Below are 27,166 nucleotides of genomic sequence, written 5' to 3'. Positions count from 1 at the left end.
GAAATGGGAATCATTTTAAGTAATCTTTTCGCCCAGTGTGGGGTTCGAACTCATGACCCTGGGATCTAGAGTCGTATGCTCTACCCACTGAGCCAGCCAGGTGCTGGGAATCATTTTTAAAATACAGATTCCTAAGATCCATCATGAGATTCTGGCCAGTAAATTTGGGATGTGGCCCAGGAATATGTGATTCTGATATGCCGCTAGGTTCATTTGGAAACTGCTAGTCTGTGTAACTCTCTAGCTTTGGGATAAAAAAAGAAAAAAAAGAAAAAAAACCCTTGTCAGCGTTTTCATTAAGGATGAGCTCATTTTTATCAGCCCCAGTGACAGCTGAATCTTACAAGCAGATCTTTCTGTTTTCTTCAAAGCTCTCTTAGAAGTTTATATTTTCAGTGAGCCAGAATCTTTTCCCCTAGAATTTTCTACTCATTAGTTCTGGTTTCGCCTTCTTATAGTCACAAAAAAATGATATCTAGCTGTTAAAGTTGCATTTCTTTCATTACTAGAGAAAATGCTTTCCTATGTATAGTAGATCATAATGTTTTTTAGCTTGGGTTAATTTTTCTACTAGCAATTGAATCTTTAGTGATTTATAAGAACTCTATATATTAAGGATATTAACCTCTTATTGTCATACATATTTTCCCAATTTATAACTGGTCCTTTATTGATTTTGTATGTACAGGTAGGGGGAGTGTCTAAGTATATATAATCCCGAATCTCTAGTGAACACTAAGCTCCTTCCTAGCTTTGTGCCATACAAAAATTTGGCAGGCATGACATTTCTATACGATATCCTACATTAAAAATTCAAAAATTATACTGACACTCCCAAAACAGATTCTTTTATAGAAGTAATACTGCATGCCAAGCTATAAAGGACTGTTGAAGGAAAATTCCACTCCCTTTGTTTAAAATTAATCCTCTTCTGGTTTTTGTTGTAAGGTATACTTTTCCTTTGAGTGCCCTGTGTGGTCCTTTTTAAAAAGAGGAAATGTCATTATGCTTTATGTTTTTAAGCCTCTGGCAGGCAGGGACTGTTAATTTGTTTGTTTATTTAAAACAGGAAGCTTTTTTTCTTTTTCCTTTTCTCTCTTTTCTTTTTAACTCTCTTTAGTAGCTTAGTAACCACACAACTCGGCCACCTCAGACCTGCCTCTAAGTTGTTTTCAACCACCTTTGAAGTTTTCTTTTGTCACTCCCCCGTCCAGCGCCCCTCAAGATGAAGTGGGAGGAATGAAGTCATTGTGTTGCAACACCTGGGGCTGAGGGACACTGCTCCTGACTAATCCCTAGCTGGAGTTGGATCAGAAGACCTCCTCCTGGGCCAGAATGCTAGTCCTCACAGGACACCAACCCAGTGTCGCTCTATCTGACAGAAGCTCAGTGTAGGCTGCAGTGGAAATTTGGTTATTGGTTCAGAAATTACATACTGGTACACAGCCAAAGTAAATTGATTAAGGTCAAAAGACTGTGTTTGGCCTCGAGTGTGCTAAATGGAGGGCCAAATATTAGTATGGTTGAATAATTAGCAAGCTTTAACTGCACAGATGATTATTTCAGTCATTAAAATCAGGGGTGATGATATCACCACATAATTCAGCCCAAAAAAAAGCACCTTTGCTTTTTTCACAAGGTAGATGGTCCTGTATACTTGTTCTTCCTTGTTCTTTTATGCAGACAAAGCAGTATTACTGACTGGGTGGTGGAGGGATGAATAGGGAAGAAAATCAAGATCCCTTCTCTTTCTGCCCCTCTCTCTTTCTGCCGCCCTGGGTGCTAGTGCGTGAGTCATTTACTGAGGTACGAAAGAAGGTGAGGCAACTTGACATGTCCCGGGAGTCACTGGAATAGCCAGTGAGAGGTGCGTAGTCCTTCCACTGAATCGGAAGTATTTGAATGCCAAATTTGTGCGAAAAACAAATCCTAAACGTATGTCCCACTTTGTATTCTCTCTGAGATATCCAGCTTCAGGCTCTGTCTCACAAATGCCCTGGAAAGTACAGTGTGGGGGCGCCTGGGTGGATGAGTCATTAAGCGTCTGCCTTTGGCTCAGGGTGTGATCCCAGGGTCCTGGGATCGAGCCCGGCATCGGGCTCCCTGCTCTGCTGGGAGCCTGCATCTTCCTCTCCCACTCCCCCTGCTTGTGTTCCCTCCTTGCTGTCTCCCTCTCTGTCAAATAAATAAATAAAAATTAAAAAAAAAAGAAAGAAAGTACAGTGTGCTGTTATCTTAATTTCTTTCTGAGTCAGCTTATATAGCCTTTCTCTTTAATGGTGGGTCAGGGGGAGAGGTTTCAAGAGGAAATGGAAAGTTGAATGAGGACAATGGTACCAGCCTCAGACCAATGCTTTAGGCCATACACGTTGGCAAATAGATCAAATACTCTTGTATCTCCTTCACTGCCAAACTATAATATAGGAAATACATGAGGTAGCTAGCATAAATTCCAGGAGGACAGACAGTCTGTCACTGGGTAGGATTTAATAAATATTAATTGGTGATGTTGGTCAGCCTACTGGTGACAGGCATAGGTATAGGCAAAGACTTTCTGTGGGCCCTTCCTGCTCTCACTGGGAGGCGAATATCAGGTGGAAGTTGCAGGTAGTGGGGAGCAGGAGGCAGAGGGAGATATTCTCTCCCTTCTTCTACAGGAGAAAAAATATGACCCTTCAAAAACACTGAAGTCTTGGGACGCCTGGCTGCCTCAGTCGGTAGAGCGTGAAGTCTTGATCTCGTGGTTGTGAGTTCGAGCCCCACACTGGGTGTAGAGATTACTTAAAAAAAAAAAAGGGGAAAATCTTTTTTAAAAAAATAAAATAAGGGGCGCCTGGGTGGCTTAGTCGTTGAGCGTCTGCCTTCGGCCCAGGGCGTGATCCTGGAGTCCTGGGATCGAGTCCCGCGTCGGGCTCCTCCGCTGGGAGCCTGCTTCTTCCTCTCCCACTCCCCCTGCTTGTGTCCCTTCTCTCGCTGGCTGCCTCTCTCTCTGTCAAATAAATAAAATCTTTAAAAAAAAAATAAAATAAATAAAAATAAAAACATCGAAGTCTTTATTAAAATAAGATCATTTCCAGTCTCCACATTGGTGAGACCAGAATTTATTATCTCAGTAAGGTCAGCTTAATGGTGGGATCTTTTAAGAGAAACAGCATCAACGTTAAAGGATTTCTAACTTTCATTCACATTCCTGACTAATTTGAACCTGCATAATTTTATATCATAATCTCTCTCTCTCTTTCTCTTTTTGGATCAGCTTCATTGCCATCTAACAAATTCTAAACTGATTATTTCGGTTGGGAGAGGCGCTGTCTCCCTCACCCTTTTCTCCAAACAACCAGCCACAGACCTGGGGATGCTGGCCTTAACTCATCTTTTCAGTAGTATTTTTGACCCATCCCTGCACTGTTTTGATAGTACTCTTTGCTTTTCTAGGTTTGCTGTGGAATTTGTCATCGAATGACAAACTCAAGAATCTCATGATAACAGAAGCCTTGCTTATCCTGACTGAGAATATCATCATTCCTTTCTCGGGGTGGCCAGAAGGAGACTACCCCAAAGCAAACGGTTTGCTTGATTTTGATATATTTTACAACGTCACAGGATGCTTAAGGTAATGCCACTCTACAAATCTTTTCTCTGTATACCTTACATACTGCATCCAGGTTTCTAAAGCTCTATCCCATTACCCGGAGATGCAATAAGAATTATAAAGATCACGCTAAATACAAGAAGCACAAGAAGTGCGTCATTGCCCGTTGTTCCCAATGGGGCATGTAGAGACAATGAGAAAGGTAAAGTAAGAACAGAATATTGTCTTAGGCATGTTTGGTTTCAGCAGCTACCCACCTTAGCTCACAAGAGCGAGGATGTCAGTTCCAATAAAGAAAACAGATCTGATCTGAATACCCAGAATCCCATGCAGACTGGCCTTCTCTATCTCCCAGGGTTTAAGGTAGGCTCCATGCTATTTTTTAAGTCACAAAAATCTAATTTACTGACATGGTTAAAAAAATAATTTTAAACCTAATGTTTTTATTCTTTTATACATTATATTAGTTTCAGATGTACAACATAATGATTCAATATTTGTATATATTGCAAACAGTCACCACAATGAATCGAGATAACATTCATCGCTATGCATAGTTACAGAATTTCTTTTTTCTTGTTATGAGAACTTTTTAAGATTTTTCTCTCTTGGCAACTTTCAAATATGTAATACAGTATTATTAGCTGTAGTTGCCATGCTGTACATTACCTCCCCAGGACTAACTAACTTATTTGTTTGTTCGTTTATGGCATATGAAAAATATATTTCCATTATGGTTTCTTTGGACTTTTTTATTTTATGACTAGAAATTTGTACCTTCTGACCCCTTTCACTCATTTTTGCCCACCCCTCCTTGCCTCTGACAATCCCACCAGTCTGTTCTCTGTTATCTATGAGCTTGTTTTTATTGTTGTTGTTGTTGTTAAGTAATCTCTGTACCCAACGTGGGGCTCAAACTCACAACCCTGAGATCAGAAGTCACGTGCTCTACCAACTGAGTCAGCCAGGCACCCCTATGACATTGGTTTTTATTTTTGTTTTGTTTTGTTTCTTTTAGATTCCATTTATAAATTAGATCATACAGTATTTGTCTTTCTCTGATTTATTTCACCTAGCATAATGCCCTCAAGGTCCATCCATGATGTTGCCGGTGGCAATATTTCCTTCGTTGTTATTGCTGAATAATATTCTACATGTCTATACAAGATTTTATCCATTCACTTATCGATAGACACTTAGCTTATTTCCATTTCTTGACTATTATGAATAATGCTTCAGTGAACATGAGAGTGCATATATCTTTTCAGGTTAGTGTTTTGTTTTCTTTGGATAACTACCCAGAGGTGGAATTGCTGAATCATATGGTAGTTCTATATTTAATTTCTTGAGGAACCTCTGTAATGTTTTCCATAGTGGTTGTGCCAAATTAACATTCCCACAGACACTGCACAAGGTTTGCCTTTTCTCCATATCCTCACCAACACTTTTTATTTCTTGTCTTTTTGAGGATAGCCATTCTAACAGGTGTGAAGTGATATCTCCATGTGGTTTTGATTTGCATTTCCTTGGTGATTAGTGATGTTGAGCATTTTTTCATGTGCCTGTTGGCCATCTCTGTATCTTCTTTGGGAAAATGTCTGTTCAGATCTTCTGCTTATTTTTTAATCAAATTGTGTTTACTATTGTATGTTCTTCATATATTTTGGATATTAACCCCTTATCAGATATATGATTGCAGGTATTTTCTCCCATTCCACAGGTGAGCTTTTCATTTTGTTGATTGTGTTCTTTGCTGTGCAGAAGCTTTTTTAGTTTGATATCATCCCACTTGATTATTTTTGCTCTTGTTACCTTTTCTTGTGGTGTCAGACCCCAAAAATAATCACCAAGATTAATGTCAAGAAGCTTACTACCTATGTTTTCTTCTAACAGTTTTATGGTTTCAGGTCTTATATTCAAGTCTTTAATCCATTTTGAGTTAATTTGTGTGTATGGTATGAGATAGTGGTCCAGTTTCATTCTTTTGCATGTGGCTGTACAGTTTTCCCAGCACCGTTTATTAAAGAGACTTTCATTTCTTCTTTCCCCACTTTCCCCAAGTATTCTTGACTTCTTTGTTGCAAATCAGTTGACCATTTATGCTCAAGTTTCTTTCTGGGCTCTTTATTCTGTTGCAATGATCTATGTGTCCACATGCTGTTTTGGTTACTATAGATTTGTAATACAGTTTGAAATCAGGGGGTGTGATACCTCCAGCTTTGCTCTTCTTTCTCAAGAATGCTTTGGCTATTTGGGGTCTTTTGTGATTCCATACAACTTGTAGAACTGTTTGTTCTATTTCTGTGAAAAATGCCATTGGAAATTTAATAGGAATTGCATTGACCCTGTAGATTGTCTTGAGGTAAAATGGACATTTTAACTATATTAATTCTTCCAATCCATGAGTATGGTATATCTTTCCCTTTATTTATATCTTCAGTTTGTTTCATCAGTGTCTTATTGTTGTTAGTATACAGGTCTTTTGCCTAATCTCTCTCTCTCTCTCCAGGGGGGAAAAAAAAAAAGATTTAATCAAAATTAGGCAACCCATGAGAGGTCAGAATATATTCTGCCTTTTGATATTTTCTCTAGTTACACTTCATTTTTTGAGGGAATCTAGATGGTAACTAAGAGAATTTATTATGGTAAAATGTTTATCTTATCTCCATAGTTAATTACACATCATATCAAATGTCAATTTTGTGTAAACTTTTATGTTAGCTACTGAGAATTTCACAAAGATGAATAAGAAAATCCTTAGGGAACTGTTAACCCAGCAGGAGCTGCAGATGAGCAAAGGAACGAGAACACAGCTTACAATGAAATATGTTAGAGCAGTGGCTCCTGGAGTATTAGCATCTGGATCACCTGGAACCTGTTAGAATCCTCAAGTCCCACCCCGGACCTTCTGTATCAGAAACTCTCGGCGTGGGTCCCAGCAATCTAGTTTTAACAAGCCTTGCAGGTGATCCTGATGTAGCCGAATTATTAGAGTCATGGTGTTAGAGGTACAAGGGATGTGCTGCAGGAATGCAGAACAAAGGACCATTCACGCCAGCGGAGTGGAATCAGAAAGACAGTATAGAAGAGGTGCCAAATGAACTAGGCCTCAGTGGATTATTTCAATAGAAATTCTCTAAGGACTAGGGACTCAATCCTTGAACAGGAGAAGAGGTGCCTAAATGGTCTCTTTGAATCCATCTTCTGTACAGTTAACTAGAACTGCTTTTTTATTGCACTTTTGATCTAATAGCACATTTTGATCTATTTAAAAACATTTTGCATCTCAAAATTTCTCTGTAGCTCCCATTGCCTGACTGTGTGACATCAGAGCTCTTAAAATATCAGGACTCTTTCAACTCAAAATGAGATACTTAGCTCAAATTCGATAAAGCTAAGTAAGGATTCATTGGCTCATGAGATGTTGACAGTCACTTGTGGAAGTGAAGGAAGTGCACCAGGAACAATGACCTCAAGGGCTAGGACAGAAACTCAGCATCCATGGGACTCACTCTGTTTTTAAATTTATATCTTCTCTCCCCACTTGCTCTTCTTTTTCACATGTTGAGCTCATTGTCTACAAACAAGCCTGTGCATTCTTTTTATCTTTAATCCCTAACACCTAGCAAAGTTTCTGGCCTATAGTAAGCAAGTATAAAGTATTTGAATGAAAAAAATAAATGAAGGAGTGAGCATATGAAAATACATGATGAACTGAGTGAATAATCAAGTCTGGCGAGAGTATCAAATTTGGGATGAGAAGTAATGAAACAAGTTAGAAACATAGGCTAAGGTCAGATTGTGGGAACCTTGAAGGTCATGTTAAGGGGTTAATTTTTTCTTCTGTAAGCAAGATTAGCTACAGTGGGTGGATAGAAATATGATAAGTTCTGTGTGAAGAATAATATTAACAGGAAAGGTGTATTGAAAAGGTGAATAATATACTAAAGACAAAAGTGTTAGTTACAAAGCTTTTTCTGCTGTTTCCCCTTATGAACAAGGAATAAAAGACTTGGTTTGAGTGAAGCAGTGCCTTAGTCGACACACATTTTCCAGAAGATGTAATAGCTGAATACACTCCCATCAATATGACACCTTTTTAAACAGTGTTTGCAAAGCCAATCCAAACCACTGATCTGAACTACTTTTAGGAGGAGAATATAGCAAAAAATATACACAATTGAATGCCATAGTACATGCCTAAATATCTGTTCTTATTTCACCTGTGTATCTAATTCGCAATAATAATAGCTGACATTTATTGTGTTTTATGTTCTAGAAACTGTTCTGAATGCTTTATGAGGATTTTCTCAGTTTATTCGTACAGTAGCCCTTGTAAAGCAAGCTTTCCCCGTTTTATAGTTAAGGGGTTCAGAGAGGTTGATATTCCCAACATCATGCAGCTCGTAAGAGACAAAGCTGAATCAATTCAGGAAACCTGTCTCCAAAGCCTAGTACGTTCACACATTCATGTTTGTCACATTTCTACAGACTGTGCTGATGTGGATAAAACCTCTGCCCTTCACACGGCTTGGTAGGCCAACTTATAGTCACATTCAAGTCTTGTCAAGGGCATTGCATCTGTGTCTCATTGTTTTTGTTTTAGAAGTTCTATGCAAATGGAACTCTGTACTGCATTTCATATAAGCAGAGAAGATACAAAGGATGGAGCCTATGAAATGGGAGACATTTCCGGGAGAGGAGAGGGCATCGTAGGCAATGTCAGGTTTGATGTTGTCACAATGAGTATAAAAGTCACTAGGAGATGGCATGCAGAATGCAAGAAAAGACCTCTAGGGAACCTGTGATCAAATAGTCTCAATTTCCATAACAATAGAGGTGTCCGCTGAGTAGTTGCTTATTTATGACCACAGCTTCTCCAAACAGATTTTAAGACAGGTGTTGACTGGTTCTAACAAAAGTGAATCTTGCTGAATGAAAAGGTCATAAATGTTAGCAAATATCTTAATTGCTGTAAGTTTATTTGAGGTATTCTCTCCCCCAGCGCATGTAGAGCCAACAATGAATTGGCAACATGAGCAATATCTTTGGTACTGTGGTTGACTCAGGTTAGTGTAACTAAATTTTTTCAGTCTCCTTCGGAGAAAAACTGCATACACCAGTGACCTTTTTCCTTTACTAACTTGACACTGAGATCAGTTTTGAGAGGGACTTCCCTCGGTCTGCCTATAGCAGTGGTGTAGAGTGAATCTGCTCTGCGGGGGAGATGTTTGCTTTGTTCATGAACTTGAAGCAGGGACTCTGGCTCTGCCCACCTGGAGCGGGTACAGTGAGATTGCATTCACATAGGGGAACATGCAGAGTTTATCCTTCGAGAAGACCAACACTGGCAGGTGCAGCCTATTTGTCAGGTATCAGATTATCTATAGGGTCAGCATCTGTCTGCAGCAGCATTTACCAGCATGGGTCTTGGTGCTTTCTTTAGGTTCCTTTGGAAATAACATGCTTTTCATGACTAAAGTTACTCACTGAAAGTTGATACAAATTTTGCAATGAGGAAAACATCTTAAACAATATTATGCTGGCAATAATGAGTAGTAAAATCCAAGTTAGGAGAGGAAAAATAAAATGGTATACTCCAGTTTGTGCTAGAGCCAGTGAAAGCAATTGTCAGCATCTCTTAATAACTCCACAAGCAATGACATCATGTTGGTAGCTTGTAATCAGCCACGGTGGGAGTATTTACACTACAGAAATTGGCAAATGCTACAAGTCAGAGGTCTCCCCACTCCTTTGCCCCTAGAAAACTGATTGTTAAGTAAACATTTACCAGCACACCACTGGCACTGAATTTCTATTAGTTAATATTAACACCAAAATGTAGGTAATTAGGGTAGAGGCATATTTTTTTCTATACACATCCCTTTTCAAAGAGGAGACAAATCCTTTGTTTTCTTGGAAGGTATTACAAAGCTTCAGCATTTTCCTTTTTTTTTTTTTTTTAAATGGAGGAAACGTGCTAAAATGCCCCATTCTTTTTTCTCCCCCCAGTTATTTTCATTTACTTAGGGCAAGAAGTGTAACAGTATTTGATATTTGATAATTTATTGCAATCACTAGGATACTCTTTCAGATATTTCAGATTCCAAAAGACTTATGTGACATTCATAGAATTGTAAATTACCAAAAAGCATGAGCTGCCTTCTTCAATTTAACACCTCTCCTACATACACACTCATTGTGATGAGCCCCTGCTTTTCTATTTAGTATAGGTAACTTCTTAGGAATTGATGTGACATGGCTGTCAAATCTGTATGTTCCACCTCGCTGATTGGCACACCTTTGGAAAACCTTTGGATGTGACAAATAAAACCAATTATTATCAGGAGGAAGTTTCAAATTTCAACCAAAGATTTATCATTATTTCTCCATTCCTCCATGTCGTCCTCATGGCTTCTTCCTTCCCATTTCTTTCCTTCCTCCCATCTTTCCTCTCTTCCCTTGTCTTCCCTGAGTCTTTGTTCTCTTGAAGAAAAAGGGATGGAAACAACTTAGAGGTCAGAAATTAGAGTGCCTCCAGGTTCTGGTTGGACTTAAGTGGACCGGTATAAGACCATTGGGAATGATGGAAGCTGTCAGAGTAAAGAATGGGAAAAATATGCTTTTTCCAGGAGCAGTGATTCAGAGTTCTGGAAGACACTTCCGACCAAACACAAACACATCTCGGCAGCCTCTGTTAGCAGTCTCCTTCATTCTTGAAGAAATTGACAGTGACTCTCCCACAATTATAGGACCATTATCAGAAATTTGAGAAAGGAAACTAGCCCAGCTTTCTTTGGTATTTTACCATTTGGTCTGTCTTTCCTCTTATCTAACACTGTATTTGTTCCTTGAATGCCTGCTATATTCAAAGCACAGTTTTAATTTCTGAAATTTTCAAGGGGAATGGGACCTACCTCGCCCTGGAGGAACTCCAGGTTTAGTGGGAAAGACAGGCACCTGAAGGGAAAATCACAATCCATTTGATAAGAAGTATAAAAGGTATGAAAGACTGTTCTGGAGGCACTGAGTTGCCTAACTGTTGTTGCCTGAGCATTGGGAAAAATTAACTGGCAGTCACATTTAAGGAGCTCTTAAAGGATGAGTAGGTGTTTGAATGTCCCTCCCCATCTTCAGCTCTTCATTCTGTTACTGGTTCACCTCTATCATTATTCAATATAGTTATAATGAGAAACTCATATAACATTGGCACCTTCATCATATCGCCATAACTGAAGGCCATCCTAGAATTTTGCCACTTTGCTTAGGATGATTTTTCTTATTCTTGTATTTTGTGCCTATAGATGCCCGTTAAAGAAGAGAAGCAATTGGTAATACATTTCTCTTGCAAGTTACTTAAACTTCATTTTCCCCCACATGTCATGGTGTAGTAAATGTGTTTTGATGAATGTATAATACATGTATTAAAATTTATAACTGTCTTAAAAGAAACTTCTGTTGTCACTTACCACTATAAATGTAACTGGGGTGGATTTGAGTGGTCTGATGAAGCAAACTACCTTTAGAAAGAAAAGCCGTAACTATTAATCTTGTTCCTAATTAGCCACAAGGTGAAGAGTAATGTCACAGGGTGGGAAAGGGGATCTTGAATATCAATATACCCACTCTCTGGAAAAAGAATGTCTCCATGTAAAATTTTAATGTATTCGAATACTTCTATCTTGTCCAATATATAAAAAAAAAACCCACAACATATCATGTTACTAATTTTCATTTTTTACACATATCTGCATATCAAACTTCAGAACTTTCCTGAGTCTGTATGTTCTTAATTGTATATTTTCATTCTATTTACTTGTGCTAATTCATCCCTTATTCGAAATACTCATGACAGAAGAGGATTTATTTGGTTTAGCCAAATACATGCCAGATGATTATTTAAACAATTAAGAATTTGATAATTAAGATACTTAATTAAATGAGGGTCTAATAATTTCCCTGAGTATCAAATAACAATTTTTTATGAGATTGTAGATCCAAAGCAGGTGAGAACTACATTTTAAAGCTATAATCTAAATGTAGTTCTTTATTTCTGGAAAATAATTTAATATAAAACTAGAAGAACGTTAGTTAAAATAGTGTAAACAATACCAAAACTTGATAGAAGTATTCACGTAATTCAACCTAAAGTATGATTTTCCAGAAATATAAAGACAATTGAACCATCAACTTCAAACACAGTTATTTGGTTAATTATTTAAACTCTTAATTTGATGTGTAAATATAGAAATATGAAGTCTGTTGTTGGAGAGGAAAAAATTTTCTCTACCCTTCAGAGTTCTTCTGGCTAGTTTAATAATCAAATTTGCTTAGATTAGCAAGAGAAAGTCTAACAAAAGCTTAATAACATGTATACCTCCTGTAAACATGGGAGAAACCAGGAAAATTGCATAACTCCGCAAAATGCCTAAAGCCATCACCCTTTTTTTTAAGATTTTATATAATTATTTGAGAGAGGGAGAAAGCACAAGTAGGGGGAGGGGCAGAGGGAGAGGGAGAAGCAGACTCCCCGCTGATGCACGGCTCCATCCCAGGACCCCAGGATCATGACCTGAGCCAAAGGCAGAAGCTTAATAGACTGAGCCACCCAGGCGCTCCAAGCCATCACCTTAAATATCATCTTCAGCTGAAGACAAAGATGTTGGGGGTGGGGAGTCAGTTAAGGGAGGTTACCAGGCAAAGCACAATAAACAAGAATAAAGCTGTTATGCAGTTTTAAATCCATGCTTTCTCCTTTGATAAATTTCTAGAGATTTAGTCTTCCCTCTCTTCCTGATATAGCAGAGAGACACCCTTCCAAATGGAGATTTTCCTTACAAATTGTAAGAGAATGTAAATGTCTCTTACAAAAGGGTAACTTCCACTTGGTTGGCAGAACTTCTCCTGTGTTTGCTGTTTCCTAAAAATAACCAGCTTAAAATAGCATGTCAAAGAGGCTATCTTGGGGTGGCAAAATTTGCTCCCCTATACCATAAATAATGGAATTGGCAATATTTCTAGCAATGTTATACTATCAGTCATAATTGTATTTTATATGTTGTGTATTTCAGATATTGTGGGGCCAAGAATAGGCCACCCTAAGATGGGCCACTTTGACATGAAGATTATTTTGAGCTGAAGGCAATCAAGACCTTTGTGCTCAAGTGAAACTTATGCCCCTTCATTAACTACATAGAAAACTCTAAATTGGGGGTCTTTCCCAGAATAAGAGTAATTAGCAGAGGTAAATTTGATCCGAGTGTCCCCTCTGTATGGCAGGACAAACATCTAATTACCAAACATCTCTTCTTTTCACCCTGTGAATTGCATTCCTTTCTTCTGAAGTCCCAGGACTCTACCCCCTTATCCTCAGTTTAGAATAATATATATATCTCATTTTGCCTGTCTTTAGAATTTCCATGACTATGTGGATTCTCTGTACATATGCTATTTGATTTTCTCCTCTTAATCTGTTTCCTGTCAATTTGATTTTTAGTCCAGCCAGAAGGACCTCAAAGGGGACAGGAATTCTTGATCCCCAATAATATACAAACAAATGTCTAGTTTACTGAATTAAATCATTTTGTAAATTTCTCTTTAAGTAAATTTAAAAGATGTAAGCAGTATTTAAATGGATATTGGGGTGCCTAAGAGGTTCATTCAGTTAAGCATCTGCCTTCAGCTCAGGAATCCTGGGATCCAGCCTTATCAGGCTCCCTGCTCAGTGGGGAGCCTACTTCTCCCTCTGCCTGCTGCTTCCCCTACTTGTGCTCTCTCTCTCTCACTCTATCTTAAATAAAGAAATAAAATCTTTTTTAAGAAAAGTGGTATTTAAATGGATATATAAAATCTTGATTTAAAAAAATGATTGTTTTATAAGCTAAGTCTCTGGGGTTTTAGGTCATTGAAATCTCTGTTTGAAATCTCTCAACAGTAATTTAGTAAAGCAAACAAATCAAACATACAAACCAAGCAAACACTGCTGTGCCTACCCGATCACCCCTCTCTGATCTTCCTGAACCCAGTGTTCTTAAGAGTATAGGTCGAATTAGAATTGTCAAACAGCACAACTACAACCCTTGCAAATGTCTCAGTTCTTCAGACTAAATTTTCCACTATCCTATTCATGTCCTTAGCAGATAGGCTCAGATTAGGAGTCGTACTTCTTAGTAATAATATGACATTTCTCTTTGCCAAAGAAACTCTTTTTTCTTATCAATCAACACATAAATATTGACTACCTGCTTTGGGCTCAGCTGTGGGATAATTATTAAGGATACATAAATAGGACTAACATGGAGGAAGAAAAATCAATGAAGGTAACAGAAGAATAATTTTTATTATATCAAGAGGACTGTATTTGCCTGTTTTTCTGTATCAGTCAGTATGTGACTTGAGTCCTAAACAACAACAACAACAAAATTCCCAAGATTGACTTGTCAAGAATTTTTAAAGCATCCTTATGTTTGTTTTTTGAGGTGTAATCGACACATTAGTTTCATTACAACATAGTGATTGATATTTGTAGACATTGTGAACTGATCACCACAGTTAGTCTGGTTACCATCTGTCAGCTTATATAGTTAACAAAGATTTTTTTTTTCTTGTGTGAGACCTTTTCAGCTTTACTCTCTCAGCATCCTCCTATTTAAAAGTAATCTGTGTATGGCTTTAATTGGAAGCAGTTTATTTTTAACTACATCTTATGTCGCTGAAAATTTTTTTCCAAAAAAACTTTACTATCATCATAGAACTATTAAAAAATTTATAATTCATCATGATAAATAAAATGAGCAGGTTGATATATTTGGATAAAGCCCAGATGAATTTGTTGCTATCCTGTGGTTAAAATCTGTGCCTGTTTTGGAGTCGCAGACCATCTGAGCATCAAATGATTTTACTCTAAGCCTTAAGCATCTTCATCAATCCTTGTCTGGCATCCGAGACATCTCCTTTACGTGTCAAGAAGGTCTACTCAAGTTCCAGTGGCTCCCGGGTATATTTTAAAAAGTAGTTTGCTGTTTATAATTGATTCAGAATGGAATTTGGCATTCTACCTTGAACAACCAGCTAAATCCAAAGGAAGTGACTGTTACCTACCAACCAGATGATTGCTGGGTTCATTGATTATTCAGAATGTTTTTGGAGGATCCAAAAAGTGCAGGAAAGCAAAACCAAAGGATTTTTAAGGATAGATTTTCTCCTCCTCTGCCTTCTGGTTTCTTGATGTGTAATAGATGCCGACATACTTTTGTTTGGTTAATGTTCCTTGTCCTGGAAGGAAAAAGATGTGTAGATGGGAGAGCTTTGTTCTACCTCCCAATGATGCTTCTGTTTGCAGACCGAACAGTTGACTTTGACTGATGTTTGCAGATACCTCCAGGAACTGACGTTGACTGTAGGGTAACAGACGAGCCCTTTTCTTGGCAAAGAGTTTTTGTCCCTCTGCCAGTTCAAATGAGGCTCCCTTTTTGTTCTGGGCCATAACAATCTGCCTCTGCTGCTTTCTCTGGGGTAATCACAGACAAGGCCCAACTGTCTGATAGATATCAGCTGAGAGACAAACAAAAGCCCAGACCTAAATCTCAAATAACAAGAGGAAGAAGGATGCCTCCTTATCCACCAGTCTCTTATCAAGTGCCTGTTGGGTCTTAGAATGGACTCTGACCAAGCACTTAGTGGACTAGGGCCTTATCGCACAGTTTACGATACACGATACTAGAACTCCTATAGTTGTTGGTGAACATGAAGATGTACCTACAGTATTTGTAAAACTGTCGAGATGATCCCTCCGTCAGGATGCTAGCTGGACCTTGAAGACTGGCCCCATAGGTAGTAGGTCTTGCATGTGATACACATGTAAACTGCGTTAGTAGGAAACTAACCTATTATCAGTAGATATTGCCCCATTTAAAAAAAAAAAAATCTCTGCCTCTTAGAATTACTTGGTGGTGAAGTGTCTTGAAAAGATTCACTTTAACCATATTATTGTGTTGTCTGCCATTCTTATCTGGTAAGTAATTATAGCCTTTAACTTTATTTGTTTTAATTCCAGTATAGTTAACATGCAGTGTTCGTTTCCCCAAGCTAGTTGACCATACACCACACACAGAGCTTTGGACGTTCTGTGTTATAACAAACCTCCTTTCGGTGCTGGCCAGCCAGCTGTAACAGCATGCCTGCATGCAGCCACACACATAACTTTTTATGGAAGGGCCAGTAAAAATCCTACTAGAAGCAGGTAATTACGATTTTAAACAAGAGTCACAGGTCAGGATTCCAAATGAAATTTTAGCATGCCCTAATTTGGAGAATTTTGTGAAAATTACAGATAACGGTATTTGTAAAGTGCCTGCTATAATGTCTGTCACACACACTAAGTTGCAGTTGTCTTTATCATTTGACATTGTCCATTCTTTGGTTTGCCCTATAAATTTAAGGTTTAGTCACCCTGTCATTAATCTTAACGAAGACATTCCATTCTTCTTTTAATTATAGCAAGGTTCTGGGTGCTTAGTTTTCTTTTCTCCTTTTCATTATGACACTCAGGAATGTGTGAGATAAGTGGTCCTAGAGAGAGTCATGAATCAGTGATTTGCTTTTAGATTAAACACCTGAATCTTCCTAAATCTGTAAAGTTTTGTTTAGAGACATGCAGAGGTTCAGATTCTATTTTTTCCCACCCTTCGCAAGTCCTATTACTAGAAAAAGTCTTCTTCATGTCAAGCATAAGTAACTGATCAAGCTGTTGTCCTCCTACTCTGGCTCAGGGAAGGTGAAGAGCTCCAAAACAATCCTGCCTTTGTGTGAAGAGTTTATACTCCCCACTTCTCCCTTCTCGGGAGGCCTGGGCCACCAGCCTCCAACCCCGGTCCAAGGATCTGGTTTTTAAAATTCAGTGTACAACGGCATACATATTTTAGCTTCCTGGAAGTTGCCCACATATTTACTCAGACTTTGGCTAGATTATACCTCTGGAAGTAAAACCATCATCTAATTGAGTTAAAATTATAGACACCTGGGGCGCCTGGGTGGCACAGCGGTTAAGCGTCTGCCTTCGGCTCAGGGCGTGATCCTGGTGATCTGGGATCAAGCCCCACATCAGGCTCTTCTGCTATGAGCCTGCTTCTTCCTCTCCCACTCCCCCTGCTTGTGTTCCCTCTCTCGCTGGCTGTCTCTATCTCTGTCGAATAAATTAATAAAATCTTTAAAAAAAATAAAATAAAATTATAGACACTAAATTAAACATTTCTAATATATTCACTGGTAGCTCTGATAATCAATTTTTATTGAGTAGTGTGTTTGCTCATTCTCTTTTACTTTTCAAGAAGATAATTGTTTCCGTATATTGATATCTGATATTGTTTCATTTGTAACTTGGGGAGATTTTTCATATGAAACCTCTTTTGGGCTATGTATAGGAAATAGTTATAAATAAATATTTCTCAGGATTTGAGAGAGACATTGTAAAAACTTCTATTCTGCCTAAGATTAGCCATGGTAATTCTCTGATTCCCACAAACTTAAGTAGTACTGGCTGTTGAAAAAAATATTTTAGTGCCTTAAGATAGATATATCACTTTAATAATTACTGCTTGTTTGCAGAGTGGTTCAATAACAAATTCCTTTCTGACTAGTGACTTCTATTCATGGATATAGCGCTATAAAATAATCCACCCTTATCGTTCATATTTCTGGCCCGTTGAGTAAGGTAGGAGCTATGTTTGATATGCAGGAGCAAATACTAAAGCAGTGGGGTTGCACTTTCTGTCAACAAAGGTATCAACTGCCAGAAAACCCTGATAAGTCCCATTTCAAGCAAGTAGAGTCTGGATAATACCAAACTACGAGACAAGAGTCCGTGCTTGTGAACTGGCGGTACCGCCAAAGCGAATTACCGTTCGCACCCAAAATAAACACCCTGAAGTTTTTAACAAAGCTAGGTCATCCATCTGCAAGGTATGTGGCGGGTTTAGCTAGTGAGAAACCTTTTGATTTGTCAAAGCAGTTTTAAACTACTGTCATTTCTCCAAGCCAGAGGTTGAAAAGGTCAAGGGGAAGCTTTAAAACATGCGATAACGTTGTCTTGGAGTTGGGGGACATACGGTATTTGCTAAGCAAATGGCAGAGTGAATGAATGCTGATGAGGTGTGCTCTATTCTGGAGTCGCCCCTGAGAACAGCATAAAGAACAGCTCTCCTGTTCCGACTTTACCACTACTGTGCTGTCACCGGGGAAAGTAACTTCAACTCTTCGCACCTCCGTTTCTCCATGTGTAAAATAAGATGACTGGAAAAGACGCTTTTTTCAGTCTCTGTCAGGCTTCTTCAGAGAATAGATACAGGATCTTGGTTCAAATGATCATTTCTTGAGAAAAAAACTATAGTAAAAATGGTTTGATTTACAGTTTATAAACCCATGCGTTGTCTTTTTTTAATGGACAAAGTGTCAGTTTTTCAGGTACGGTAAAAATTAAATAAGGAGGCAAATCTTTAGTTGGAATAGTCAAATGAAAACCAAAGTCACAAAGGATTTTGTTAAAATTAAAAGTTCATGGTATCAATCCACAACCATTAAATTGTTAGGATAGCCTTAGTTTAAGTATATTAGTCTCATCTCCTCAACTATTAGGTTGAATCATGAAACTGCATCTCTGTGGGTTTAAAACGGTCTTCTGTCGTCGAGTTCATCCTATAGATGTGATTTTCATGGGAGCAGGGGTACAATGCTGTGTGTTCCTTTCTTGATACCATGCTGGGTACATTTGTTCTCTGATATAGCATGTATCGAAAGCAGTATTTTGGGGCAGAAAGTCTTTTTGAAATCACTTAATGCAATATATTACTTTAAAGATGAAGAAAATTAGACCCAGAAAGTTCTCAGAATTGTAGTTCTTTTGATGTTCAGAATGACAGAGGCATTAGAAACAAAAACTTTTGAATATACTTTGAATACTCTACGTATCAGTTAAAAAAAAATACTGGTCTGATACATTTTATAGGAATAGTTCTTAGCGATTAAAGTTAACAAAAGGCAGTAAGCAAGGATGGTTCTCAAAATTCTAAAAATCTGAAGGTGCTGTTCTTTTACCATTTTTGTTGACAGAGGTATTAACATTTTTGAGGAAAACTTTTTTTGATTGTTAATGCTAACAAAATCTTAATCCAAAGGATCACCATCGTCATCATCATCATCATACTAGAAAATAAACATGATCTGAATATGAAATTCGATCCCCGAATAAATTACTTTGCTATATTTGATAAGTTTCAATTCTCTATAAGGAAGCAGCCTCCACTTGTAGATGTAGTTACTATTTATAGAAAGGTGTCATGGCCTCACAAAATTAGAAATAGACTAAGTGCAAAGATATTTGTAGGTCATGCTTTTGCCTTAGGTCTTACACACTGTGGAATTTCGCATTCTTGTCACATCTCTCTGCCGTTTTAATTATAGAATCATCACATTTTAGAAAATCTGGTTTGATATTTGTCAATAATTGTTTACACTGAAAGCTATATAACCCCAAAATAATAGAGTCCAACATTACGTCTTTACAAATGAGGAAACTGAAGCCCAGAGAATTTAAGTCACTTTAAGTTACTTTGAGTTAAGACACCGAACAGGTTGGGACTTGGACATCTAGTATACTGCTACATTGAGTGTGTCATTTATTTTCTTAGTTGCAAAGTGTTTGCTTCATATTTACCCTCTCAAAAACAGATTGCAGATTAAGGAAATGATGTTGTGACCTTGGTGCTTGGAGTGAAGTAGACAGAAAGGTTTTATTGACACGACGGCATACTATAGGAATATAGCTAGAGGTTGTGTCCAGATACGATGACCGTCGGGCAATTGATAATGAACTGACCCCAGGACTTGTCTGCCACGCTTTTACAAATTTGTCAGTTTTCCAAACACTTGGAAGAAGCATCAATCAAATAAAGCTTTGAAACAAAGGCCTATTAGATACACAGCTTAAGTCTTATGGTTGGTTGTCTGTTTTTCCTGATAGAAACATGAGTTCAGCAGGCCCTGATGGGAGGAAAGTGATGAGAAGGTGTGACGGACTGATCGACTCCCTGGTCCATTATGTCAGAGGAACCATTGCAGACTATCAGCCAGATGACAAGGTGATTCGTGTGTTAAATACCTCTCATTTTAATTACTTACTTTGTCTTACTAAGATGCCTCAGAGAATTCTGGAAGCATTCTGTTTGGGTTTAGCTTTATTCATTAACTCACTTGCTAAGCTTAAGATTCCCCATCTATGCTTAGAAATATTAATATCTACCTAACCCCATTTTTCTGTCTACTTTCCAGACCCAAATTTACAACTACCTGTTTAACAACTCTGTGTAGATATTTGAAAGGAGCCCAAGTGCTCCATGTGCAATAACGAACTTAAATTCATTTCTTCCCTTATTCCCAAACTTACTCCTTCTCTGAATAATCCTTCTTAATAATTATCCCCATCCACCAAATAAAACAGAAATTTGCATAATCTCCAACTGCCTGCCTTCCTTCACATCCTGTATCCATCAGGCAGCAAACCATGTGCGTTCCACCTTGGAAACACCCCCCAGTTGGTTCACTCCTCCTCCCTGGTGCTGCTTCTACTGCCCTGGGTTGTGTATCTTTCATATTTACCATGCAGTAGCCTCCTGACTGGTCCTACGAACAGTTCTGGTTTCCAGCTCCACATGGCTACTAAATTACGTATCTTAAAATATGGAATCATCGGAACACACTCTTAGAAGTAAACTAGAAAGGCTCTCCGGTGGTTTGAGAAATTCAGCCTCTTCTTCTTAGCATTGTGCTTGTGACCATTTATGATCTAGCCACACTCATTCGACTCCCCCGGGCACAGTCGAGCACACCCCACGGCATCCACTAAACTGTGTAAAATCTAAAGGCGCAGGAAGTCCTGGGATAGCACACCTGCAAAGGGGTGTCTGTATGTGTATGATCACTGCTCACGTCCTGTTTTCTCAGGCCACGGAGAACTGTGTGTGCATTCTTCATAACCTCTCCTACCAGCTGGAGGCAGAGCTCCCAGATAGATATTCCCAGAGTATCTATATCCACAACCGGACTATGCAGACTGACAACAACAGAAGTATTGGGTGTTTTGGCAGTCGAAGCAGGAAAATAAAAGAGGTATACTGGGAGGACTTTGAAAGAAAAATTATGTATGTGTGTATTTCTGAGTACTTAGTATATGTCAGGCACTTTTTTAAGTTGTTTTAATCCTTACATCAACCTTAAGAGGTGTATTATTAATATCCTCATTTATTGACAAGTTAACAGAAGTACAGAATGGCTAATTAATTTTCCCAGAAAAATCCAAGAAATTAGTAGAGGGGACAGAATTCAATCCCAGGTGGTCTGTCTCCAGATTTGCACTGTTAGCCACCATATCATACTGCTATCTGCTCTATAAGTTAGGAAATAAGCTTAATGCAGCATAGCCAATGGTGTATAAATTGCTTAACATTAAAAGCAACCCTTATGTTTGGCTCTGGGTATCCTAAAAGTATATCCATACAAAGGAATACTGTCCATACTGGCATTCCATGAAAACTGGAAGAATGTAACCTCTCCTATTCCTCAGACTATCATGGTACATATTTGTGAACTTGGAGAGCAACTGGTAAATTTAGAATCCTGATGTTATCCCAGACAACTTAACAAGACTGAGGGAAGAGGCCTGTTTTTCTTATCTCTACAGTGGTTGTGACTAATTTAGCTTTTAGCTTAACAGCAGCCTGAAAACTATTCTAGAACAGCCTATCCTTCATGCTTGAGTTTTCTCTTACTATGAAAAGTAAAGTTGGGTGTTGTTAAGGAGAAATAGACATTATGAGCTAAAAGTTAACTGATTGGAAATCATACATATTTGTTTTTTCATTTCCATATCAGGGGCTTGTTATTATGCAAATTGTCAGTCTCTCTAGACTAGATGGTATTTCTGGTCCCTTAGTTTGGGTGCGGAATTGTAGAAATCACTTGAAGGCATTAATTCTGGATTTCACTGTGTATGTGGTTAGCAATATCAGGACATGCCAATGCCAGAAGAAAAGAGCAACCCTAAGGGTGTGGAATGGCTGTGGCATTCCATCGTGATACGGATGTATTTGTCCTTGATCGCCAAGAGTGTCCGAAACTACACTCAGGAAGCATCCTTGGGAGCTCTACAGAATCTCACAGCAGGAAGTGGACCAGTGAGTATCACCCTGTTCTTCTGCTTTTTAAAAATAATGACATTGTAGGACATACGTATCTACATTAGGTTCAGAGATAAGACAGTGAAGTAAGAGCAAAAGTTTTCTCTCTTTAGTCAAGACAGTTCTCAGTAATTGCCAGCAAGACGTCCAGCTTTCTAGGACTTTCAGCCTCAATTTCTGCAGAGCCACATCAGGCTGTGAGTGAAAGACTCCTAGATATTTATTTTAGAACTCTTTCAATTATATGTCTCCGAATCCTACCTAAAGTGGCCTGGGCAAAAAAGAGGAATGTCTTGGCTTATTTAACTGGAAAGTCAAGGTGGGTCTTCTTTCTGTCATGGTGGGTAGGTGCCCCAGCAATTGTAATTATAACTCTATCTCTGGGTTCTCTCTTCCCCTTTTTTATTTTCAAAGGCTCCTCTCATATGATAGCAAAGGTCACCAATGATTCCAGACTTTCATTTTATCCAGTCCAGTGTCCCCAACAGAAAAGAAACTACTATTTTCTCAATAGCTCCATTTGGAACTCAAGAAATGAGTCTCACTTGCTCATATCTGAAGCAATACCTGTGGCTAGGAGCCTGGGATGTTGTGACTGTCCAGGTCTGGGTGATGTGCCCACCTGTGAATTTCAGGGGCATAGGTTTAAGCAGGCAGGGTCACTGCCACTGGGACCACATGGACTGGAATGCTAAAGGAGCGGCTCATTACCAGAAGGAAGAATGAGTCCTGGCCAGGCAAAAACAAGAGATGTCCACTGTGTATGGAGTTGGAGAGGACATCTGTGCTTTACATCCCAGAAATTCAACTACAAAATAAAGAGCTGCTTCTCTTCCTGATGCACTTACTTTATACCAGCAAAGTCAAAATATATAAAACAGTAAAAGCTTATTCCCCTCCCCATGTATTTTACACCTCACTACATAGTTAGGGATTCTATAAATATTTAGTTATTTGAACTAAGCTTATATTCTTTATCTTGATCATGAAGTTAGAATAAACCCCCTCACACATAAAATTGTTCATTGTATGTCCAGTTTCCAATTATCCATCCCCACAGAGAGAAGTACTCTTATGGATAACAAAAATAGTATTTATTTTTTTTTTAAAGATATATTTCAATACTTTTTTTTTAAAGATTTTTTTTTTTTTTTTTTTTTATTCGACAGAGATAGAGACAGCCAGCGAGAGAGGGAACACAAGCAGGGGGAGTGGGAGAGGAAGAAGCATGCTCATAGCGGCGGAGCCTGATGTGGGACTCGATCCCACAACGCCGGGATCATGCCCTGAGCCGAAGGCAGACGCTTAACCGCTGTGCCACCCAGGCGCCCCAAAAATAGTATTTATTTTTGAGAAACCATATTCATTCTTTAATGTATTTACACAGAAGCTTGCTGTGTTTTGAACAAAATTGTGAAACACTAAAACCAGTATTTCTCTTATCTCAGCACTGTGGTTAAGAATATGACCAAACGTAGGGCACCTGGCTGACTCATTCAGAGGAGCATGGGACTCTTGATCTTGGGGTTATAAGTTTGAGCCCCATGTTGGGTGTAGACATTACTTAAAATCTAAAAGAAAGAAAGAAAGAAAGAGAGAAAGAGAGAAAGAGAGAAGAAAGAAAGAAAGAAAGAAAGAAAGAAAGAAAGAAAGAAAGAAAGAAAGAAAATGACCAAACTTTCATCTCTTTGATTTTCTGCAAAATTTACTTGTGCACAGAGAGGAGGGAACAAGAAACTACCAGGGAGCCCTGAATGATGCACAGTCATCATACCTTCTCATTTTCCCGTGCGAGGTTTCCCAAAACTATTTCTTTCACTTTCCCAAACTACAGAAGCCCTCTTACTAACTCTCAGCCAACTTAAAAGAAAATGTCAGGAATTAAGTGGTGTGCGTGTATGTGTGTGCATGTCTGAGTTCCCTGTGCTGAGTATGGTTCAGTATGAGCTGACCCTTTAAGCCTGCATTTTAGCCTCTTCCATTCCAAGATCTCGCATGGAATCCAAACAGTCCAGAGGTGTTTCCATGTTCCCAAGGATTGAAATATTTGTGCCACTTAAGTTCTGAATACGTAGTTTATTACCTAGATCTTAAGTTCCTTCGTTCATTTTTTGAGCGCCTCCTATGTAGCAGGTACTAACTAGCATAGTGCTAAGTAGGTAGCAGTGAATAAGACAAAATCCCTGTGGTAGGTAGTAATCTAACTGGGATGAATAAATAAACAGAAATCTAAGGTACCAGGACATTCCAAGTCCGAAAGGAATCTAAGCATTGGAAATATCTTCATAACTGTCCTAATTGTGTCCATTTAAAATCATACCTAATATTAAACCAGTCTGGTCCCCTGAAAGGAGGCCTACACTGACCTGGTATCATGTATACTCAGAGTTGTTAAGAGTTAATTTGACTGGAGATATATAGGAGAAAATCATTAGCACCATGGGACAATTATATGTTCTTTAAAGTTACAAGATGCTTTTTATTAAAATTTTGATATATATAAATATATATCTATACATATATCCTTTCTAATCATTACTTTTCCTATTTTTGTTATGCTTAAATAGTATGATAAAAAAATACTTGTTTTTTATAATTTCTAAAAAGAATCACTGAATAGAAAAACACAAAAAGCAAGGCATTTAAAATTGTTCAGAGAAAGCATCCAGTCCATTAACCTTGTGTTCATAACTGAGATAGCCCTAGCAGTTGATGGCCATGTGCCTGAAATGGCAAAGAACCTAAAGTAAAATAGATAGCTTCCTAAAAGATAGGTTATGTAATTTAAGTATTAAATTATGACTGATTTCTAGTCAGTAAAACTACATTAATAAAATTTATTGGTTCAGATAAAGTGGTCATTCTAATAATAAATAAGGAAAGAGAAAGAATTAATAAAATTTACCCATTTAGCAAACTCTGTAAGTACAGTATAAATTAAAAGTACATTATAAATCAAAGGATTAAGGTACAAAAAAAGAAAGAAAAGATTAAGGTACAAACTTGCGATTAGAAGATAAATAAGTCCCGGGGCGCCTGGGTGGCACAGCGGTTAAGCGGTTAAGCGTCTGCCTTCGGCTCAGGGTGTGATTCCAGTGTTCTGGGATCGAGCCCCACATCAGGCTCCTCTGCTATGAGCCTACTTCTTCCTCTCCCACTCCCCCTGCTTGCGTTCCCTCTCTTGCTGGCTGTCTCTCTGTCGAATAAATAAATAAAATCTTTAAAAAAAAAAAAAAAGATAAATAAGTCCCAAGGATGTAATGCACAGCATGGTGACTATACTTAACAGTACTGTTTGATTTGAAAGTTGCTAGGAGAATAGATCTTAAAAGTTCTCATCAGAAGAAGAAAAAAAAGTGTAATCATGTGCAGTGATGAATATTAATTTATTGTAATTATTTTGCAGTATATAGGTATATCATATCATTATGTTTTACACTCAAAACTATTACAATGTATGTTATATGTCAGTTATGTATCAATAGCAATAAGTTAAACATCACATAGTCAAAGTTAAAAGTCATTGAAATAACCATTTTTCAAATTTCTAAAACACTTTAAAAATATTTAATATCTGTTGGAAAAAAACAAAACATATCCCTTACCTTCAGACCTTACTGGAAAACAAGTACTAACAGCAATGAGATTTAAATATGAAAGACAAAACAATAAAGCCTGTGGAGCAGTATCTTCATGCCCTGGAATAAGACACAAAGGGGACTACTATGAAGTACGTATTTTATAAACTGACTACATTAAAATTAATAACTTATGCTGTTATGCTATCAAAAGACATTGTTAAGACAGTAAAAAGGCAAACCACAGAGTAGAAAAAGATTTTTGCAACATATATAAATAACAAAGGTTGGTGTCTAGAAAATATAAAAAAACTCATCAAGTTAACAATCAAAAGGTAACCCAATAGAAATGAGCAAGAGACTTGAACAGGCCCTTCACAAAAGATAATATAGACATGGCCAATAAACATTTGAAGAGGTGCTTAAAACCTCATTAGTAATCAGGACAATATGAACTAAAATGTTATTTGCAAATAGTTGACCAGCTTATTAATAGTCATTCTCACATATTTCCTAGAGCTGGAATAAAAAAAATCTCTATTTGGTAAATCTGTTTACTTTCCTTTTTGAGCAAATTGTAAAGACCGTCGCACTTTGGACTTTCTCATTTCCCTCAATGAATCAGAATTAACAAGACTAATATGCCATGCTTTCCCCTCGTTGATTAAACATCTTTTGAGGATCCAGACTTCATCAGGACTTGTATGTTTCAATGATTTTTTTTTTTTTTAAGATTTTATTTATTTGACAGAGAGAGACACAGCCGGCAAGAGAGGCAACACAAGCGGGGAGTGGGAGAGGAAGAAGCGGAGCAGGGAACCCAGTGTGGGGCTTGATCCCAGGACCCTGGGATCATGCCCTGAGCCGAAGGCAGACGCTTAACGACTGAGCCGCCCAGGCGCCCCAGAGGGAGAAACAGTCTTCCCACCAAGCAGGGAGCCCAATGTGGGGCTCAATTCCAGGACCCTGGGATCATGACCTGAGCCAAAGGCAGACGCTTAACAGCTGAGCCACCCAATGATTTTTTATATATACTAACACCAGAACCCTTTATCATATATAAGAATATATCATTAGGTGGTATAGTATAATATACATACAAAGCAAGATTTCAATTTTAAAAGCATCTTATATCTTAAAGCAAAAATTTTAAGAAATAAATACCTTGTGACTTTTTTTTTAAAAGATTTTTATGTATTTATTTATTTATTTATTTGAGAGAGAAAGAGAGAGGGGGGGAGTACAGGGAGGCAGAGCAGCAGGCAGAGGGAGAGGGAGAAGCAGGCTCCCCGTCGAGCAGGGAACCCGATGTGGGGCTTGATCCTGGGATCCTGGGTCATGACCTGAGCTGAAGGCAAATGCTTAACTGACTGAGCCACCCAGGTGCCCCTACCTTGTGACTTTTTAATACATCTTGATATCCTGAGATGATAGTAAATCTTTAGGAAAACTTGATAACATATTATTCATATGGTTCAGTTCAATAAACATTTACATAGGACCTCTCATGTTCTAGGCACCATACAAGGCCTTGAGGGGGGAAAAAGTGATGGATAAGGTCCATGTCCTCCTTTAAAGGAGCTTGTGTTCTAATAGGAGAGATAGCAGTTTAGTATAGCTATAGCCTAGAGAATCAGTAATGATAAGGAAAGAGAGGCAAGTGGATGCCAGGCCATATGAAGACATCTGAAAATCATTCTGGAGACAATGGAGAGTCACTGCAGGGCTTAAACCTGAGGAGGAACATAATCAGATTAAATTTTAGGAGG

The 27,166-nt window shown here is 38.2% G+C and overlaps 1 protein-coding gene across 2 annotated transcripts in view; it reads left to right on the top strand.

Annotated features, from left to right (window-relative positions):
- PKP2 (plakophilin 2) overlaps nt 1–27,166 on the top strand; it is an 88,951-nt gene that overhangs the window by 47,352 nt on the left and 14,433 nt on the right. For both annotated transcript variants that reach the window (XM_026502120.4, XM_057318823.1), the window contains exons 6-9: nt 3,436–3,613; nt 19,608–19,725; nt 20,588–20,752; nt 21,643–21,816. In XM_026502120.4, the coding sequence (XP_026357905.2) occupies nt 3,436–3,613; nt 19,608–19,725; nt 20,588–20,752; nt 21,643–21,816 (635 nt within the window). The remainder of the gene's footprint in view (nt 1–3,435; nt 3,614–19,607; nt 19,726–20,587; nt 20,753–21,642; nt 21,817–27,166) is intronic.

The sequence above is a fragment of the Ursus arctos genome, unplaced genomic scaffold, assembly GCF_023065955.2.
Source record: "Ursus arctos isolate Adak ecotype North America unplaced genomic scaffold, UrsArc2.0 scaffold_26, whole genome shotgun sequence".
Lineage (NCBI taxonomy): Eukaryota > Metazoa > Chordata > Mammalia > Carnivora > Ursidae > Ursus > Ursus arctos.
Note: the sequence above shows the minus strand (reverse complement) of the source record. Positions and strands in the feature narration are given on the sequence as shown.